Source organism: Aspergillus fischeri, genomic scaffold (genome assembly GCF_000149645.3).
Source record: "Aspergillus fischeri NRRL 181 1099437636263 genomic scaffold, whole genome shotgun sequence".
In the NCBI taxonomy this organism is placed as follows: domain Eukaryota; kingdom Fungi; phylum Ascomycota; class Eurotiomycetes; order Eurotiales; family Aspergillaceae; genus Aspergillus; species Aspergillus fischeri.
In genome coordinates this window covers 474,162-491,045 of record NW_001509763.1, presented here as the reverse complement: position 1 = coordinate 491,045, position 16,884 = coordinate 474,162, and the positions used below count along the sequence as shown (strand labels likewise).

Genomic DNA, 16,884 nt, shown 5'->3' with positions numbered 1-16,884 from the left:
ATTATCTGCAGGGGTAGTACATACTAGTGCAGACGAAAGCAGTAATAACAATCAGAAGGCCGAATCTGAAGCCAAACGTAGAGAGACCAACGCCATCCCAACGATAATCACGATACCCTTCCCTCCCGAAGCAGCACCTCAGCCAGCATCGCGCGATGCAGCAATTTATGCAGAGCTGTAACATTAGAACGGACCCTAGAACACACAGAGAGAAACAACTACATACCTTCCGGCGGTGTCCCCTGCGGCGCCTGAGGCGTCACCCGTTCATAATCGACCGCCACATCCGGAATCTCAATCTACAACTCCATCAGCAACGCTCCTCCACATGAAATAAACAAACCTCATGAGCCCGCAGTTCCGCATGCAGCAGTTCCGCCTTGGCTACTACATTCCGCAAGAGATCCTCTAACTGCGCCGCGTGCGCGCGACCAGAGAATAGCGATGGCAGACGGTACTTGCGCGAACTCAGCTTGCGCCAGCTATACCATTTTACTGAGGACGCAGGGATGGTGTAGTTGTGTTTGGTTAGCCAGGAGAGTAGCTCGACGTGGACGTAGGAGAGGAAGACGCCGTGTTCGACGCACTGGGAGTCCTGCTTTGAGGCGTTGATGAGGTGGCCGTCGGGTTCGGCGCGGGAGGAGTACTGGTGCAGAAGGGTCTGGATGGCGGTTCGGTCTAGGTGATTGTGATGCAGGTTGTTGGCGACTTCTTCGAGGAGAGTTGCTAGGCGGGAGAGGAGGTCGATGGCGTTGGGGTCGGTGCTTTCTTTGGACATTATGGTTGTGTTGAGGATTGATGGTGAGGGATGTGAGGGATGTGAGGTGCTGGGATGTCTCATGGTAATAGATGTCAAGAAAGAATCATATGATCGATAAGCTGATCTGTATCACTGGATCTATGAAGTGCTGGTTGCTGTGTAGCTATGAACCATGGAATGGATAAACCTACAACTGCCCGACAACTTGGTCCAGATGGGTCTCTAAAGTCAATTTCATAGCTATTGATCCTCAATTCTAGGAGTGTATTGCACACGATCTATCGACCATGGCAGTGACACAGCTACCAGATAGAGAAGAATGGAGCGTATTGCTTCTTCAACAACTCCCCTGCCGCAGGAGGTGGTTTGGGCGGCTCCACCTCGTCATCCGAGTCCTCGAACCCGAAGAGGGGGGTTCTTTCCCTGATCTCTACCTCTCCAAACTCTCCCCCCGTCAGATCACTCAGATACACTCTGACATTCTGTTCAAGGAACGTAGACCGCATCTTCTCGTCCAATGTACGCAGAATACCTTCCCAGCTGCCATCCAAAAGGTGTATAGCCCGCAATGAAAGGCGCCGCGTTGAGGGTCCCAGCCCGGAGCAAAAGCTTTCTAGCTCATCTTGCTTCGAAGAGACATTCGAGATGCTTATACGTTCGACCCGTGGCCAATTGACAGCACTAAGAACGGGGCTTATATCGTACCAGCCCTGCATCGTAGTGCGGCCATCATTGAGGCCAAACGAATACAAGTTCAACGACACAGTTTTTAGATCTGCACTGCAAAGTACTGTGCTGAGGTACTGATCGACATAGTGCTTTTCATCCGGTCGGAGGTGCTCGTAGCGGATGTACCGGTACTGAAAGAACGCCTTGAACTCGACTCTCCAGAGGCTGCTGCACGCCGCTCGAAGAGCTGACCATGCTGCTGAGTCGGTGGGATTGCTCACGGTTTCGGGACAGAGCAGAGAAAAACTGCTTCGGCATGGGAACGGTCCAAGGTCAAGATACCTCAGCTTGATTCCGGATTTGTGTATGGCAACCGGCAGGTCAAACAAGATCCTGGCGGGCGTAAGTTTGGCATCACGCGTAAGTAGATCATTGCCATGGCGCAAATTATCAATCTTTTCCCACTGTAGCGCTGCGCTCATCATTCCGGGAAGCAAACTCATGTCTCTCATTAAAATTGTCCAGTTATTCCGATCATATAGTGGTTCCATTTCGTCTGTGAAGCCCAGGGTCACCGTGTTGGGCAGTTGGGAGATACAACGTGCAAGCATGGTGACGAAGGATCCACTGGTGATGAGCTGCAGCTGCTCTTCATGCTTTTTACAATATTCATTATAACCTCGGACGAGGATCCCCATGTGCTCATCCGCCTCTGCTTCGGCGACATCATCATTCTCGTCATTTTCGTCACTCTCGTCGGAGTGAAAATAGGCGTCCCACGAACTACGGACTTTGTCGTGATTGCGTGTCGCTTCTCGATATTCCCTCAGGTCTTCCCGGCCTTCTGTCTCGTCGTCTGATTCATTCCCCCAGAGCCAGTCACAGCGATGGGCCACTTCATCCAATTGCAGCTTGAAATAGTCCTTGAATCGCGAGCAGTCTGAGACAAGCTCTTCTGGACGATATTGCAGCCCGACTTGGATGGCATGCACTCCTTGAGCTATCCGGGGACGTTTGCACAATTCGACCGCCCCATTCATCGATTCCTGGTCCAGATCTACGCGGAGGATTGGACACAACAGTGGAGACGCCAGATCGTTGAACAGGCTGCAGACCAGGCGGATTTGCCGGATCGTCTCGCGGGCAGTCTTACGGGCAATATCTTCTTCACAGCCCCTGGCCGGCGACCTCCAGTCAATTTGGGCCCGTCTTCCGATCCTTGAGTCCTGGAAGTAACCAAAAATCTGGAGCAGAATATCAGCAGGCAAATCAACTATTGTAGTTGGTCGGATCTTCGCGCGTGAAAGTTCCATTGCCCCAGCTCGAAGCGCGATGCGGCGTGTGTTGATGTCACGGAGTACGGTCTTCTGTCGGGTCTCTGGGTTGTCCTCACCATCCTTCCCAGCATTGGTATCATCGTTAACTTCCTTGTCGGGATTGTCAGGACCATTCTGTCCTTGCTTCGAACTTATGAATCGCTCAAAAGCATCGAGGCGACTCAGTTCTTGATAAATCTCATCCAAACTAAGCGTGCCGACATCCTCAAATTCCGGGTCCCACTTGTCGAGCAGATCCATTCGATCGGCAGAGTGCATCGTGCACGGATTTGCATGCCAAGTGAGCCCAGTATTTGTGGTTTGCCGTGGATATATCTTATCTAGATGCCCCTATATTGTATTGTGACATTCTAACTCAAATTAAGGCGCAGCAGTCTTTTCATTTCAGGCTGCCTCACTACAACTTGAGCTAACTATGCCAAGCTAAAAGCTCTATCACAAACGGCCGTCGCCACTCTGTGAGGAGTTGATAATCCGAGCCTAGACTATTGCTAACTTGGCTAGTTAGATTGAGACTTCTCTTGGCGTTTAATCTAGCCACCTTTATCTCTTGGCCAGTTGGCATAATATGAGTAAGAGTAGTACCTTTAGCCTTCCCGTCTTGGATCGATGCTCCTATCATTGAAAACATCCAGCCCAATATTATAAAAGTCTTTGGTTTGCCATGAGACTACGCTATCTATCCTTAACAGCCTCACTGAAACTCCGTACACAAGACTAAACCAACTAAATGATCATCCCTGGCCGCGCTCTCCTCACCCGCACCATCATCCGCAATGTGCAGAATCCAACCCTACAAGTCCAACCCTGCGGCGTGGATCTCACCCTCAAACGAGTCCTTACCTGGACATCACCTGGAATAATCGATCTAGACAACCAGCGTCGCCAGACCGCGTCAACCAACGAAATCCCCTTCCCTGCATCAAGTACCACTACTCCAGAGGAACGCTTCCTCGACCTCCCGCAGGGATCCTATCTCGTCGAATTCAACGAGACAGTTTCCGTCCCTCTGGACGCGATGGGCCAGATCTTCGTGCGCAGCTCTTTGTTCCGTTCTGGTGTGTTGCTCACCGCCGGCGTTATGGACAGTGGATATGTAGGCGCAGTTGGGGCCTTGATGCAAGTGCTTAATCCCGCCGGACTGAGGGTTTACCCTTCTGCGCGACTCGCGCAGTTTGTATTCCACCAGATGAGCGAGGAGGTAGAGGGGTACGCGGGTGTTTACCAGGGGAGGACGTCACTGTAACATATCCAACTCTGCCATTAACTCATCTAAGCTCTAGCCCTGGCAGATAATAATACATGACTGACACTAATTCATATGCAATCCCCCACTAACACAAATACTCTGCCCCGTCACCCACCGCGCCCCCTCTCCCGCTAGGAAAGTCACAACCCTCGCTATATCTTCCGGGATAGCAATCCGATTGCCTAACGGCGTATTCTCCTGAATATAGGCGATCACCTGCTCAGGCACCTCCCGGCGCAACATATCGGACTCCACCGCCCCCGGCTGAACAGCATTAACCGTACACTCCACTGGCCCCAATTCACACGCCAACGACCTCGTGAATCCCTCCACCGCTGCCTTGGAGGCGGAGTACACCGAGAAACCGGGTGACCCGCGCCGAGCGGCTACAGAGCTGAGGTTGATAATTCGGCCTGGGGCGCGGAGATGCGGGATTACCGCTCTGGTCATGCTCATCAAGCCGTAGACGTTGATGTCGAAGACGGAGGAGATGTCGTGGTCAGTTGTTTCAAGGAGGTTCTTGCATAGGGATACGCCGGCGTTGTTGACTAGGATGTCGATCTTGTTATTGGCATTGGGGAATGCGTCGAACGTGGCAGTGAGCATTCGAGCTGGGGCGTCTGGTTGTCGGAGGTCGGCTTGGACTTTGATTGCTGCGGAGCCGTTGTCCAGGGAGTGGATTTGGTCACATAGTTCGTTGATTGCTTGTTTGCTGCTTTCGGAGGTGTAGGTTAGGGTGAGCAGTTGGAATTAGCGATATCATTGCGGAGGGAAAGATGGGATACACACCTTTGCACCTTGCTTTGCGAGATCGAGGGCAATCCCGGCGCCGATTCCGCGCGAGGCGCCAGTAACAATGGCAATTTTTCCTTGAAGGCTCATTCTGGTTGGTGATCCGTACTCTAGTGAGGTTATGGATGACAATATAGAAGGGTTTTAGTCGTCTTATATATGTGCGGTCTGACTCTTTACATAACGTTATGCTAGGCCGATTCTGGAGATATCGTATTGAAGGATAGAAAATACAGGTCGGGTCATGTTTACTGCGTTTGATCGTCTAAGAGAAGATAACGATGTTCTTTCCCACTTCGTAGACGGCTTCTCACCATAACGTTATGCGATACGAAGGATGCCCCCATAACGGTGTTTGTGAGCTCGCTGAGTGGACCAAACCATTATATAATTATGAATTACTAGTAGCTCAGTCCACAGTATTAGATTATTACTGCTTGTACTTGAGTCATTTATAAGGATCTGACTCTGTTGCGTAGAGCGCATATACGCAAAGGCTGTAGTACGATACAGACTTGACAGTCCGTGATAGCAAGTTGCCGATACAGATCCAATGTTATCGTTGCACATCAACACTATTATACATTACTCATTACTTATATACTACTAGAACATGATATACAAACAGCACTACCAAGTAAACGCCTCCTCCACCAAATCAAGGGCAACCCCCCGATCTACCTGCCGCCTAGCCGCCTCCCTCACATCATCCCCCAACGCCCCCGGCCCACAAACCGACACTACTGTCGCCCCAATCCTCCGGGGCATAATCTCCTCCAGCACAGTAGCCGGATTACACCGCCCCGCAAACGTCCGGATCATGCCCCCCGTGCTGCGCATTTCGCCGGGACTCCTCGGCTTCGACACAAACAGCATGATCGTCAGGATCGACTCGGCGTGCGGCATCTGCAGAATCCCCTGGATATACTCCATCACCCAGCGGACACCGTCCATGCTGCGGACCGCCCAGACCAGCGTGATGGACCGCGTGGCGGCCCGGCCGGCTGCGGCGCGGAGGAGTAGATCCCGGATGAAGAGGAGGTGGTGCGTTATACCGACCCCGCCGGAGAAGAGGATTGCCGTGCCGTAGCTGGCCATGTTGACTGCGTGGGAGGAGTATGGGCCCTCGAGGAAGCCGGTCGTGGTGAATGTTTCGTCTGGGGAGGACATTGCGCGAGTGTACAGTGCGCGGGTCATGCCTTGGCGGGCTGCGACGACTAGAGTCACTGCTGTGTAGTTGTATGGGGAGGATTGGCTTTCGAGGGTTAGGGATTTGGTGTCGGTTAATGATTGGATGCTTTTTGGGCGGGTGGTGTTGGAGGGTTCGGTCCAGGCGGCGGAGAAGGGGTGCGACATCCACCAGGAGATGTGGGGGATGTACGCGAAGAAGTGGCTGCCGGGGGGAACGGGGTAGTGCTTGGGCAGGAAGAAGGTGAGACGGCAGGCTTCGCCAGGAAGCGCCTCTACTCGTAGCTTTGTCATGCCATGTCGTCGAGACACATTCAAAAAGACCAGCCAGAGAAGTCGGGTGCATCGTTCTGCACTCCAGAGGAGAATGACCCATTGGATCCATGGCTTTTGAGGTAGGCTGTGCATGTCGAGGTGCAGGTATATGCCCAAGATGATGAAGAAAGCGCCCACTTGATGGATGCAGAGAAAGGTTTCGTAGAAGGCGTGTCGTACGGGCGACAGAGAATGAAGAATGAAAAATGCCATGACTGTAGTTGCAACCATTCCCCAGGCGTAGGAAGGCGTTTCAGCAAGATGCTGAGCAAGTGCAGCCGTGTTTGCCTCTCGGACGGTGTTGACGGCCCAAGCAGCCATGTGAATTATGCTCTCGATGGCAGCGATGCGGCCCAACCATCGGTGGAAAAGGTTATATGAGTCGAAACTGATCCGTAGAAGAGGGATCAAGGGGTTGTTGCGGGTTGCAAAGAGCACAAGAGGGACTATGTTTAATGTGGCCAATGTGCCGGAGCGTCCCCGAAGCTCTGCAATAATGGCGGGTGTCTCATTCTGATAGTTGAGGTCACAGCAGTAGATGATTTGGCTGAGAATATATCCAAAGATAAGAAGCGAGTGAAACCGGGAAGGGAGAGTGCCCATATTCATGGCCGACGAGAGCTGGATCTCTCGGTTATGGCGCTTGCGGAACAAGGGAGCGTAGAGCAGACGGCTTTTGATTCGGACCCAGACTGATGATTCCGTGATGCTCCAGACTGATTGTTGCTTTTCAGATGCACCGGAGCAGACAATGTAGCGAAGATAGGCATGCCCGATTTGAGCCACCCGTGCGAGTAGGACCATCCCGGCGAAAGCCAACATGGACGAATAGATGAGTTGAACAAAAAGGACATCGCGGGGAGTGTTGAGGCCATCATGACCTGTGGAGTAATCCACCATCCGATTAGTCTTCATGGTGATGATGCAGATGAATAGACTCAAGATGATCAACAGAGCAGCGCTCACTGCGTATATAAGTCCGCCTATCACTCTAAGGCTCCTTGACTACATGATCCACCAAGACTATCACTGTGAAGAATCCATTCTGTTATTCTTCACGTCATTCTTTTTTAGGGGCAACACACCATACCTTAGCTTGATACAGGGAGTCGCAAGGGTCTGCCCCAATCTCATGACGCCATCGCGGTTGTCAACCTGGCTAATCCGGCCCATTAATGGATAGACTGACAAATGGGAGCATCTATCGTTCTCCATCGTTCGAGGGAAGACCATCGGATTCGGTGTTCACTGCTAACCGAGAGGTTCAGGGCCCTGGTGAAACCTACAGAGGGGTTCATCCACGACAAAAGCTGTCCCAGCCTGCCTCCTGTCATTTGCGACGGATACGTCTTGTCCCGTAAAGGAAGTCCGAGTGCTTCAAATGGAAAGCTTCTTCTACTTTGGCACAGTGAGAGACTTTTTTTTTCGAAGAAAAAGGAGATGTCCGTGTAGACATGGAGCATTCCATGGGAACTTCCTTCAATGGTGAAACAATCGTTGTTCCGTCCTGTGGTATCCTCATGTTGTATCCTCTCTGTGGGGAAGCAGGAAGATCTAGTTATCGACTTGGAGATGGTACCTGGCATAGGACGATCTGAAACTGTCGACGAGGAACCGTTTCAGGTTGCTGAATAACCTGCTCAAACCGTGGGTCTGGACTCGGGTAACTGTCCCCAATCCCCACCGTTTCAGAGTTGCTAAATATAGCTCCAAATATGGGCATCCGATATCTCGCTTGGCCTCGACCTCGAATGTATCAAAGTCTTCAGATCGAAGCTTCTTGAAAACACCCGGACACGGTTTACTCGCTGCCACCTATGGAAAGGTAAACATACCTTAATGGTCTATGAAGTAAGCCTGAATAACAAATTCAGGAGATCTTGAACTGTGGGCCTGACCATTAGTCGTTCCTTGTTTCTCCGTAGTGCCTGTGCAACAGCACTAGTGCTTGGACCTCGGCAGATCAGACATTGCTATTATTAACTTTAAAACAAATGCAACCTGACCCTGTCACATGTCCTCCCACCAATATAAAGTTATTCCTCACTCTTATCTTTGTTCTACGGAGCAACTTGTGCTTGTCATATAAGTGCGGGAGTTGGCTGTGTAGAGCTATAATAGGGGTACTATATATTGAAAGCTATAGACGCTTCAATCAATGCTATGTAGCTAGGCTTGAGAGTCTATTCATACAGTGAACACTAGGGCACTCTATAGTACCCCATCGGCCTCTCCATTGTTTGAGGAGTCAAAAATAACCGACAGATAGTGGTAGAAGGATCCCTATCAACATTGACTTCTGATGCGACCCCAGCCTTCTCCAGAATCTCTAGTTTCCCATTTGGACCACGTGCCTCTCCTTCAACTCAGTTCCTTCACATCAAGGGGAGTAGTTTCTGATCCGTGAGATCTGCTGAAGCATCTCCTCCGACATCTGCCCGAACTATTGAGCCGACTTGGTTTCGGTCGTGATAATATGCTCCGCGGAGATGTGGCCACCAACTGTTGCCAAACCAGCGCGTCGGGAGTCGCCGGCTGATGTTATACGCTTGAATATGTCATTCAAGTGCCCGGCCAAGGTTAGACGAATGGATCTCCCATCCCGCGCGTCCTAAGATGAAGGAGAAAGCTTTGTTCTCTAATGCGCTCGATGTTTTGGACTCTGCATAGCCCACAAGAAATGAAAGCAGAATAGAAAGACCCAGATGATAAAGATCAGAGCCACACTTGCAGCAAGTAGAATCAAACTTGCAACTGCGAATCGTTGTGATCCTTGCTGGAAGATATGATTCTCTTGCAACTTTTGTGTCCCAAGCCCTACCTGCATCGCACTTAATGCAACGGTCACGTACGCAAAAACGGCAAAGATCCAGCTGAAGTTGCGCGCAAAGAAGGCTTTATACCACGTCGGCTCGGATTTGAATCCCTTGATAAAATTTGTTGTGGAGAAGACTGAAGGGAAAAACCTGTATATCCGATGCAATCTTGACAGACGCAGCTCGCCGTACCGGTACCGAATGGAGACATTGCTAAGTGAGTCTATATCGACATGACTTAGAAAGTCGGCCAGGAATTTCACCCAATTCTCCCAAGTGATTGATTCAGGCAAAAGACCACTGGAATGCGCCACGGTGAGATCGGATCTACGACATATAAGCCAACTATAGGATAGGAGAAACCCATAAGCAGCTTTGCGTAAAGATTCATCTTGAAATTCCTTTTCGAGATGGTCCTGCCAGAACTGATAGGAAAGCAGATATTCCGGAAGCGGTTTGACGACTATACGAGACTCATGCCAAACCAGGTGCTCGTTCGGATCTTCGGTGACTATGATTGTGCGATCAAGCAGTCTTTGTCGATGCAATGGTCGTGCAGCCCTAGGGAGACCTGCGAGCCAGAGATGTTGATGAATTTTGTCCAGACGGGGTGTCTGCAGCTCATGCTCTAGGTATGTGCGCAGGTCATCCACGGGATAGAAGGTTGAAGTTCTCTGCGGAATGTAGACAGGCAGACAAACACTGCTCAGGAGTTCATTTTCTTTCTGGAAAGGGGGCCTGACAGTGCTACTTGACCGTCAACTTCATCATTGATTTAATCAATTCTATTATCGGTCTCACTCACCTTGTCGACTCCATCTTCCATCAATCTCACAACGCCATTGACTTTAAAGACGTAAACTGAGAAGCTTTATACTGGAAAGAAACATCATCAACACTCCGTCCTTTGATCCGGGTCGTGCACGAACTTTCTGTAAATATTTCATGATGAGGATGGAAACGAAAAGAAAGAGATTGAAGATTTGAGGAATTGAGAGATCTTCCTCAAGGTTTAGGCGCGGCGCAGTAAGGCTAGGAAATTGCCAGGGCAGGGGGATCGGACCAGTAATATCACTCAAGGGTGTAATAGCCATTCAAATGTGCAGCAGGGCGCCAGAAACGAGTGACTAATTGGACATCGAGCAAGGCTGAGCATTGGCACGTACTGATTCGACCGACAAGTGTGTTGGCCATGAGCCCGTGACTTGGTTAGAATTCTTACCGTTTTTTCACTTCAGCGTTGACTTTGTCAAACTTACAGGGACGTTCTCCATCGGCAGAATTGCTGCATTATGGCAACAGACCACTATCAAAACTTCAGGCTAAGAGGAATCCCACTTCAATGTCGAACCAGGCCTGATGTCCGGGAACTTGTCATGAGCGTCCTTTCTATTGGACCTGGTGCGAGCGTCGCGGTTCATTCTCTTGCCATTAACCCCGTCGAGCGCAACAGCAAGGTCGCCACCCTTAGTTTCCATACTCTCCCTGTCTCTTTATCTCAAGGTTCAAAAGATCAATGGAAATTTGCGCTGCCCCCGGACGGGGATGAAGACACCGTGGACACCAAACCCACTCTTATACTGGATACTCACTTCTCGGGTTTCACGCCTCTCCAACATTCTGAAGAAGACAGCTGTGACGTGGAGTAAGTTTTCAGGACCTCTGTGACTACGGAGCGACGTTAACTTGTACAAAGCGTGATCGCAATATCCGGTCTTGGTGGCCACGCTTTTGGTTCCTTCAAAGAAAGGGGCGGTTCATTCATGTGGCTCCGTGATGCTCTGCCACTGGATTTTCCCAATGCAAGGATCCTGATCTATGGTTACGACACTCGGCTAGTCCAAAGCAGCTCATTCCAGAACTTGACAGACTTGGGTAGAGCCCTTCAGATCGACATGGAAGGCATCCGGGTCATCGATCCTCGCATCTCCACTTGAATATGCACGATATGGCTAATACAGTGTGCAGGAACCAAACCAATCCCGTCCGATAGTATTCATTGGACATAGCCTTGGGGGTCTCGTCATTAAAGAGGTCTGTATTGACGATGAGTATGGCTTTCCGTATGCTCACACGCCGGTCGACAGGCTATATGCAAGCTGAAAGAGGAAGTGGATGAGACTGGCGCATCAATACTAAATTCCACTTGCGGATTCCTGTTCTTCGGCGTCCCCCATCAAGGGATGGCTATCGAGTCGCTCGTCCCCTTGGTAAAAGACCAGCCGAACCGCGGTCTACTCGAGTCCCTGGGTAAGAATTCAGCGGTTCTTATACGCCTCGAACAGGACTTCAAGGATGTACTCGGCGGAAGGCATATTCGTATTATCTCTTTCTACGAAACGGAGAAGTCCCGCACCGCGATCAAGGTGAGTTACTGAGCAGTTCAACGTTATCATCATTATTACTGCTTAAACTTCGTCTAGAAAAACGGCCGGTGGGAACTCTCCGGACCTTTGAGAGTCTTGGTTGATGTTTCATCCGCGACATGCGGCAGTAAAAACCAACACCCAATCGGCCGATGTCACTCCGAGATGGTGAAATATAGCGACCAATATGATGCCCTATATCAACGAGTTAAAACAGCTCTACGGCCACTACTGTTGGAAGCACGAAGCACGCGTGGTATTGTGATTGCAGAAGCTGGAAATAACTGTGTGTGACCAGATTTGATTGTCTAGCTTCGTAAATTTACTAAGAGCATCTCTAGCCTTAGTGTCGCTTTCAGCAGAGAGCTTGGGTATGTAGTGCAAGACCTAATGCTCAACAGGCAACTGACCAGGCACAGAATGTCTCAGGTCACTTTTCTTTCGAGAACAGGACTGGAGACTCAATGACATTCATTCGGCAGTAAACACCTGTGGGTGGCTCCTCGATGACCCACAGTACAAAGACTGGATGAACAAGCCAAGAGGTCTTTTCTGGATCAAAGGGAATCCCGGAGCCGGCAAATCCGTTCTCATGAAGTTTGCTGCTCAGATGGCCCACAGAAAATATGGAGAGCTTGTGGTGTCTTTCTTTCTACACGGTCGAGGAACGCTTTTTCAGAAGACGCCATTGGGTGTTTTCCGTGCACTGTTAAATACCCTGCTCAAATCATTCCCAACCTACCTCTCTGAGCTCACTGCCCAGTTCGAGGATCGTGAGAAACGATTTGGATCGTATGAGGAAAATAGATGGACTTGGGGGGAAAAAGAGCTCCAAGAATTTCTGTTCCGAGTTCTGACAAAAGGGACGAAGGCCCATCCTGTTGTCATTTTTGTCGACGCGCTTGACGAGACGGGTAAAGACGCTGCAAGAAGCTTGCTATCGTACTTCAGAGATATTATGAGAGACGTTGAGCGCGATGAGGGACTGGTAAAGATATGTGTTTCTTCTAGACACTATCCTATCCTTGGCCTCGACATCTTCCCAACTATTTCCGTGGAAGAGCGAAATGATCAAGACATTCGATTGGTCATTCGAAATAGGCTCGAACAAGTCCAACCAGACTCAAAGCGTCAGCAAATTGAAAAGGAGATCCTGTTAAAAGCTCAAGGAGGATTTCAATGGGCGGTCCTAGTTTGTAATATGGTGATTGAGGAGAACGACAATGGCACCAAGGCGGACATCCTGCAGGAAAAGCTCGTCACCATACCGGAAGCTCTCGATGAACTTTATGCGAGCATTATGTGTAGTGTTCCGGAAACCGAAAGGCAGCAGACTGTCAAGTTGTTCCAATGGGTCCTATTCACAGCACGGCCGTTGTCTGCGCAAGAGCTTCGGGACGCACTTTCTATCGATAAGGACATGCAGTGCAATACCGACATTCGAAAGCATTCAAGTTGGTCTGACACTCTGCCTGAGTTCGAGAGGCATGTTAAGCACCTTTCAAGGGGGCTGGTTGAATTTCAAACCCGCGAGGTTTGGGAGCAATATGGTCCTGACGGGGAAGACCCCGACAGGGAGGCTCAATTGATCCACCAATCAGTTGCTGACTACTTGCTCAAGAATTTCCTTAGCCATGTTGAACATGACCTAAATATTTCTCAATCTCCAGTCGCAGCTGGTCATTTTCAAATATCGAGATCCTGTCTCAGATACTTGACGCTAGAGGAAGTGATAGAAGAAGCTCAGTGGAGGCCAAGTAAACTCCGGATAAGGTTCCAACTGGTCCCATACGCTGTGCGGTTCCTGTTGCACCATATCCAGGAGGTGGAAGAAGAGGGAATCGCCCAATCTGATCTCCTCTCTCTCATTCAATCAGATCGACAACCAGACATGCAGAGAATCGGCAGTGTATGGAGTGTGTCCGATCCTGATTGCATTTACGCGCCTATAGGCTGGCCCTTTGCTCAAGCAACCGCGCTTCATGTTCTTATCGCGCTGGGTTCGAAGAGCGCTTTTGACGAATTCTTGCAGCAAGATGATGTGCAATTTGACGGTAGAGACGCCGAAGGGAATACGCCATTACTTCTCGCGATCAGAGAGGACAAGCAGGATATGGCCCTAGCGCTGCTCAATCGGTCGATCATGTGGCGGCTTCAACAAAATGAAGGCGTTGAGCAGAGCATCAACGGTGCGAGAACCAGAGAACCGGAAAGAAGTTACCTTGTGGATACTAACACCGAGAATAATGATGGTGAAACGCCACTGACTGTTGCCATAACAAACAATACCAGAGAGGTGATCCATACATTGCTTGAAGCAGGGGCTGACCCTAAATATCTTAGCCAAGAGAGCGCCCTCATTTCCTATACCATTCGTAACAGGGACGAGCCTCTACTCATGAAGCTTATTGAGAAAAAAGTGAAACTAGATGGGGCCGTCCATCTCGCACTGAAAGAGATTAAGGACAACGAGGATCTTCTTAAACGAGTCATATTGGAACTTCTGCAGGCTGGAGCCAACACGACGAGGCTACCGGAATTCGACAGGGACAATGGAACCCATTGCGAAGATGAAACTGAAGATGAAAATGAACATGAAACTGATGATGTATATGATGATGATGATGATGATGATGATGATGAGGCTATTCTCTTAGCTTCACGAAGTGGACAAACAGCGATTGTGAATCTTCTTCTTTTGTACGGCGTTTCAGCAACTTCTCAGAATCTGAATGCGGACTTTCCATTATATGTTGCTGTGGAAAATGGTCATAGGGAAATCGTTGAAATCTTGCTCCAGAAAGAGCCTGCCGCAGTTGAGATGGAAGGAAGATATGGTCAGCGAGCCCTAGTCGTGGCAATAGATCACGATGAGATTGAGATCGCCAAACTACTTGTTCAGCAAGGGAGATTTCAACAGTCGAGTGCAACGCTGCTGAAAGGCCTTTCTAGGGCCATTGAAAAGGACATGCCGGATTTGGTGGAAATTATCCTACGAAAAGATGAGAGCTTGGTAGACAAAGTGTTCGCCTCAAATAGATGCGGAGCAGTTGTCAATCGACTCCTTAAGGCAGGGATTGACCCGGAGTTCAATGGTAGCCTGAGTTGGACACCGCTGTTTCTGGCCGCGGAGAAAGGGCATGAAGTAGTGGTTAAGGTACTTCTTGAAGCAGGAGCCACGCTAGAGGCTAAGGCTGGCAGGAGTGAGACACCACTATCCCGTGCAGCACGGAATGGGCGTGAGGCTGTGGTTAAGCTGCTTCTTCAGACTGGCGCCAATCCAGAGACAAAGGATATCTATAATAAGACGCCACTATTTTTGGCAGCAGAGAGCGGGCATGAAGCAGTGGTTAAGCTGCTTCTTCAAGCTGGCGCCAACCTAGAGTCAAAGGGTAGCTGGTTGGATCACACACCACTATCACGTGCAGCATTGAATGGGTACCCAGCAGTGGTTAACCTACTCCTTGAGGCAGGTGCCAATCCGGAGTCAAATGATATCTATAACCAGACGCCACTATCTTGTGCAGCAGCGAAAAGGCACAAGGGAGTGGTCCAGCTACTGCTTGACGCAGGCGCTAACCCAATGGATAGCTCTAGATTGGCGCGCTATCATGGAGCAGCAGTGAAGGGGAGTGAAGCAGTGGTCCAGCCATTTATTGAGTCACGCGCCAATCCCGACGATTGTGCTTCAAGTTTGAGTTTCCTGTTCTCGTCGTCCATGAGTGCATCCGGTCCTGATCCACTTCCGAGAACCGTCCAAGAGTGATACAGATATTGAAGACTGGTCGAGAAAATAGCCGAAAGCTAAGGGAGGGTGGTAGGCGGCATGTATCGCAGGGATATGAGACACATTTTCTCTATTCAAGCCGTTTATGATAGTGTGTCTCTACTACTGAAGTGGCCTGTTCTTGTCCGAGACTCAAGCTCTAAAGCTTGGACTTTATCCACCTGCTAGAACAGTCAGCCGAAACGAGTGAAATGCAAGTCAAACAAGTGGACAATAGACAGATAAGAAATAGGGGCAGAGGTTACATCTAGTTGTACTCAGAACAGGAATTGAGATTCGTTTGATGTAATATTCTATTTATTACTACTGATCACTACTAAGTCCGGCCTTCCCTACCCTTGCACAACACATCAGTAGCCAGTGATTCGGCAAGATGGACTATATTCGAGTCAAAGGTCAGCCATCAAACAAAAAGTCGTCTTACCATTTGAACCATCGCATTGATTAATGTCCGTTCTAGCTGGCAGGAGAAGGGCTCCTCGAAGTGGACGTAGGAGGTTACTCAAACACCAGACAAATAACTATTCCTTCCTACTTGCGTGTCTTAATATCAAGTGATGCACAAGAGACGTAAGCAAAACATTGCATCCGGTGATTATCACAATATTGCTTACTCCGTGTATCCCGCAGGGCGTAGGGCGTGGACCATGACAACGGGAATAAAGCCGCAATAGGGCAGCCACAGATTGTACATTCTATATGATATTCCAACTACCCAGATGCCGCTGTATAAGACCTTATATCCATTATTTCGATCGTTGACTTTCCAGCGCTCTCTTTCACCGCGGACAGAGCTCACCAACCTTCTTCTCCAACTCTGCGAGAGTGAATGCAATGCGACACTCTATTTCAATATCATGTAAAGCTATCCTATAATTTCCCCAATCACCACAACACACATATAACCTAATATCACCCAGGATACAAACCAAATCCGGAAACATGCCAACCCCCGCCATGCACTACCGCCTCGCGACCCCCTCCGACGCCCCCCAAATCCAACACCTAGTCCAATCCGCCTTCCGCGCCCCAGACACAAGACCAAACTGGACCGGCGACACAGCTCTCGCCTCAGCCTTCCGCATCGACACTGCGGAGATCCTATCCAAGATCACCACGCCGGACAGCGCATTCCTCCTCGCGACCGACCCCACCGGCGCGCTGATCGCCTGCATCGGAGTCTCCAGGTGCACCGCTAACGACAACCTCGCTCGCTTCTTCCTGCTCGCTGTCGATGAAGCGTACCAGCGCTTTGGGATCGGGCGGAAGATCCTCGCTTACGCGGAGGAGTATGCTCATAGGGAATGGGGAGTTAGACGGGGAGGGCTGAATGCGCTTTCGACGCGTGAGGAGTTGATATTGTGGTATCTGCGGTGTGGGTATCAGCTCACCGGGGAGGTGACGCCGTTTCCGTTTGAGAGGTTTGCGGGTATGGAGTTGCCTGAGAATTTGTGTTTTCTGGAGATGGAGAAGGCGTTGGTTGCGATGTAATTGCGTGGGGACTGGTTTGGGGTGCAGAGGCTAGTATAGGAGGGGATCATGATATTGGCAGCCAGACTCTGAGACGAAAGGTCTACATAGATCAATGAGTGCATAAAATAAAAA

General features: G+C 49.9%; 8 protein-coding genes across 8 annotated transcripts, besides 3 other annotated features; 4 read left to right on the top strand and 4 right to left on the bottom strand.

The window, feature by feature from the left end:
• Positions 1 to 218: 218 nt before the first annotated feature.
• NFIA_026090 (glyoxalase family protein) lies at positions 219 to 778 on the bottom strand (the record flags this gene model as incomplete). Its single annotated transcript, XM_001261431.1, has 2 exons — positions 219 to 299; positions 344 to 778. 2 exons carry the CDS (start codon positions 776 to 778, stop codon positions 219 to 221), a joined length of 516 nt encoding a protein of 171 aa, XP_001261432.1.
• Positions 779 to 1,062: 284 nt separating this feature from the next.
• Positions 1,063 to 3,024, bottom strand: NFIA_026080 (uncharacterized protein; the record flags this gene model as incomplete). Its single annotated transcript, XM_001261430.1, has 1 exon — positions 1,063 to 3,024. The coding sequence occupies one exon, from the start codon at positions 3,022 to 3,024 to the stop codon at positions 1,063 to 1,065; it is 1,962 nt and encodes a 653-aa protein (XP_001261431.1).
• A 472-nt stretch (positions 3,025 to 3,496) lies between these two features.
• Positions 3,497 to 4,012, top strand: NFIA_026070 (putative dUTP diphosphatase Dut; the record flags this gene model as incomplete). Its single annotated transcript, XM_001261429.1, has 1 exon — positions 3,497 to 4,012. The coding sequence occupies one exon, from the start codon at positions 3,497 to 3,499 to the stop codon at positions 4,010 to 4,012; it is 516 nt and encodes a 171-aa protein (XP_001261430.1).
• A 66-nt stretch (positions 4,013 to 4,078) lies between these two features.
• NFIA_026060 (SDR family NAD(P)-dependent oxidoreductase) lies at positions 4,079 to 4,897 on the bottom strand (the record flags this gene model as incomplete). Its single annotated transcript, XM_001261428.1, has 2 exons — positions 4,079 to 4,727; positions 4,803 to 4,897. The coding sequence occupies 2 exons, from the start codon at positions 4,895 to 4,897 to the stop codon at positions 4,079 to 4,081; spliced, it is 744 nt and encodes a 247-aa protein (XP_001261429.1).
• A 540-nt stretch (positions 4,898 to 5,437) lies between these two features.
• NFIA_026050 (ferric reductase family protein) lies at positions 5,438 to 7,225 on the bottom strand (the record flags this gene model as incomplete). The annotated part of the gene is made up of 1 exon (XM_001261427.1): positions 5,438 to 7,225. The coding sequence occupies one exon, from the start codon at positions 7,223 to 7,225 to the stop codon at positions 5,438 to 5,440; it is 1,788 nt and encodes a 595-aa protein (XP_001261428.1).
• Positions 7,226 to 10,502: 3,277 nt separating this feature from the next.
• On the top strand, positions 10,503 to 11,063 carry NFIA_026040 (uncharacterized protein; the record flags this gene model as incomplete). The annotated part of the gene is made up of 2 exons (XM_001261426.1): positions 10,503 to 10,771; positions 10,823 to 11,063. The coding sequence occupies 2 exons, from the start codon at positions 10,503 to 10,505 to the stop codon at positions 11,061 to 11,063; spliced, it is 510 nt and encodes a 169-aa protein (XP_001261427.1).
• Positions 11,064 to 11,309: 246 nt separating this feature from the next.
• NFIA_026030 (Ankyrin repeat protein) lies at positions 11,310 to 15,258 on the top strand (the record flags this gene model as incomplete). The annotated part of the gene is made up of 3 exons (XM_001261425.1): positions 11,310 to 11,492; positions 11,550 to 11,778; positions 11,975 to 15,258. 3 exons carry the CDS (start codon positions 11,310 to 11,312, stop codon positions 15,256 to 15,258), a joined length of 3,696 nt encoding a protein of 1,231 aa, XP_001261426.1.
• Positions 14,060 to 14,101: a microsatellite.
• Positions 14,094 to 14,135: a microsatellite.
• Positions 14,095 to 14,135: a microsatellite.
• A 740-nt stretch (positions 15,259 to 15,998) lies between the features above and the next one.
• On the top strand, positions 15,999 to 16,770 carry NFIA_026020 (GNAT family N-acetyltransferase; the record flags this gene model as incomplete). The annotated part of the gene is made up of 2 exons (XM_001261424.1): positions 15,999 to 16,138; positions 16,200 to 16,770. The coding sequence occupies 2 exons, from the start codon at positions 15,999 to 16,001 to the stop codon at positions 16,768 to 16,770; spliced, it is 711 nt and encodes a 236-aa protein (XP_001261425.1).
• Positions 16,771 to 16,884: the final 114 nt, after the last annotated feature.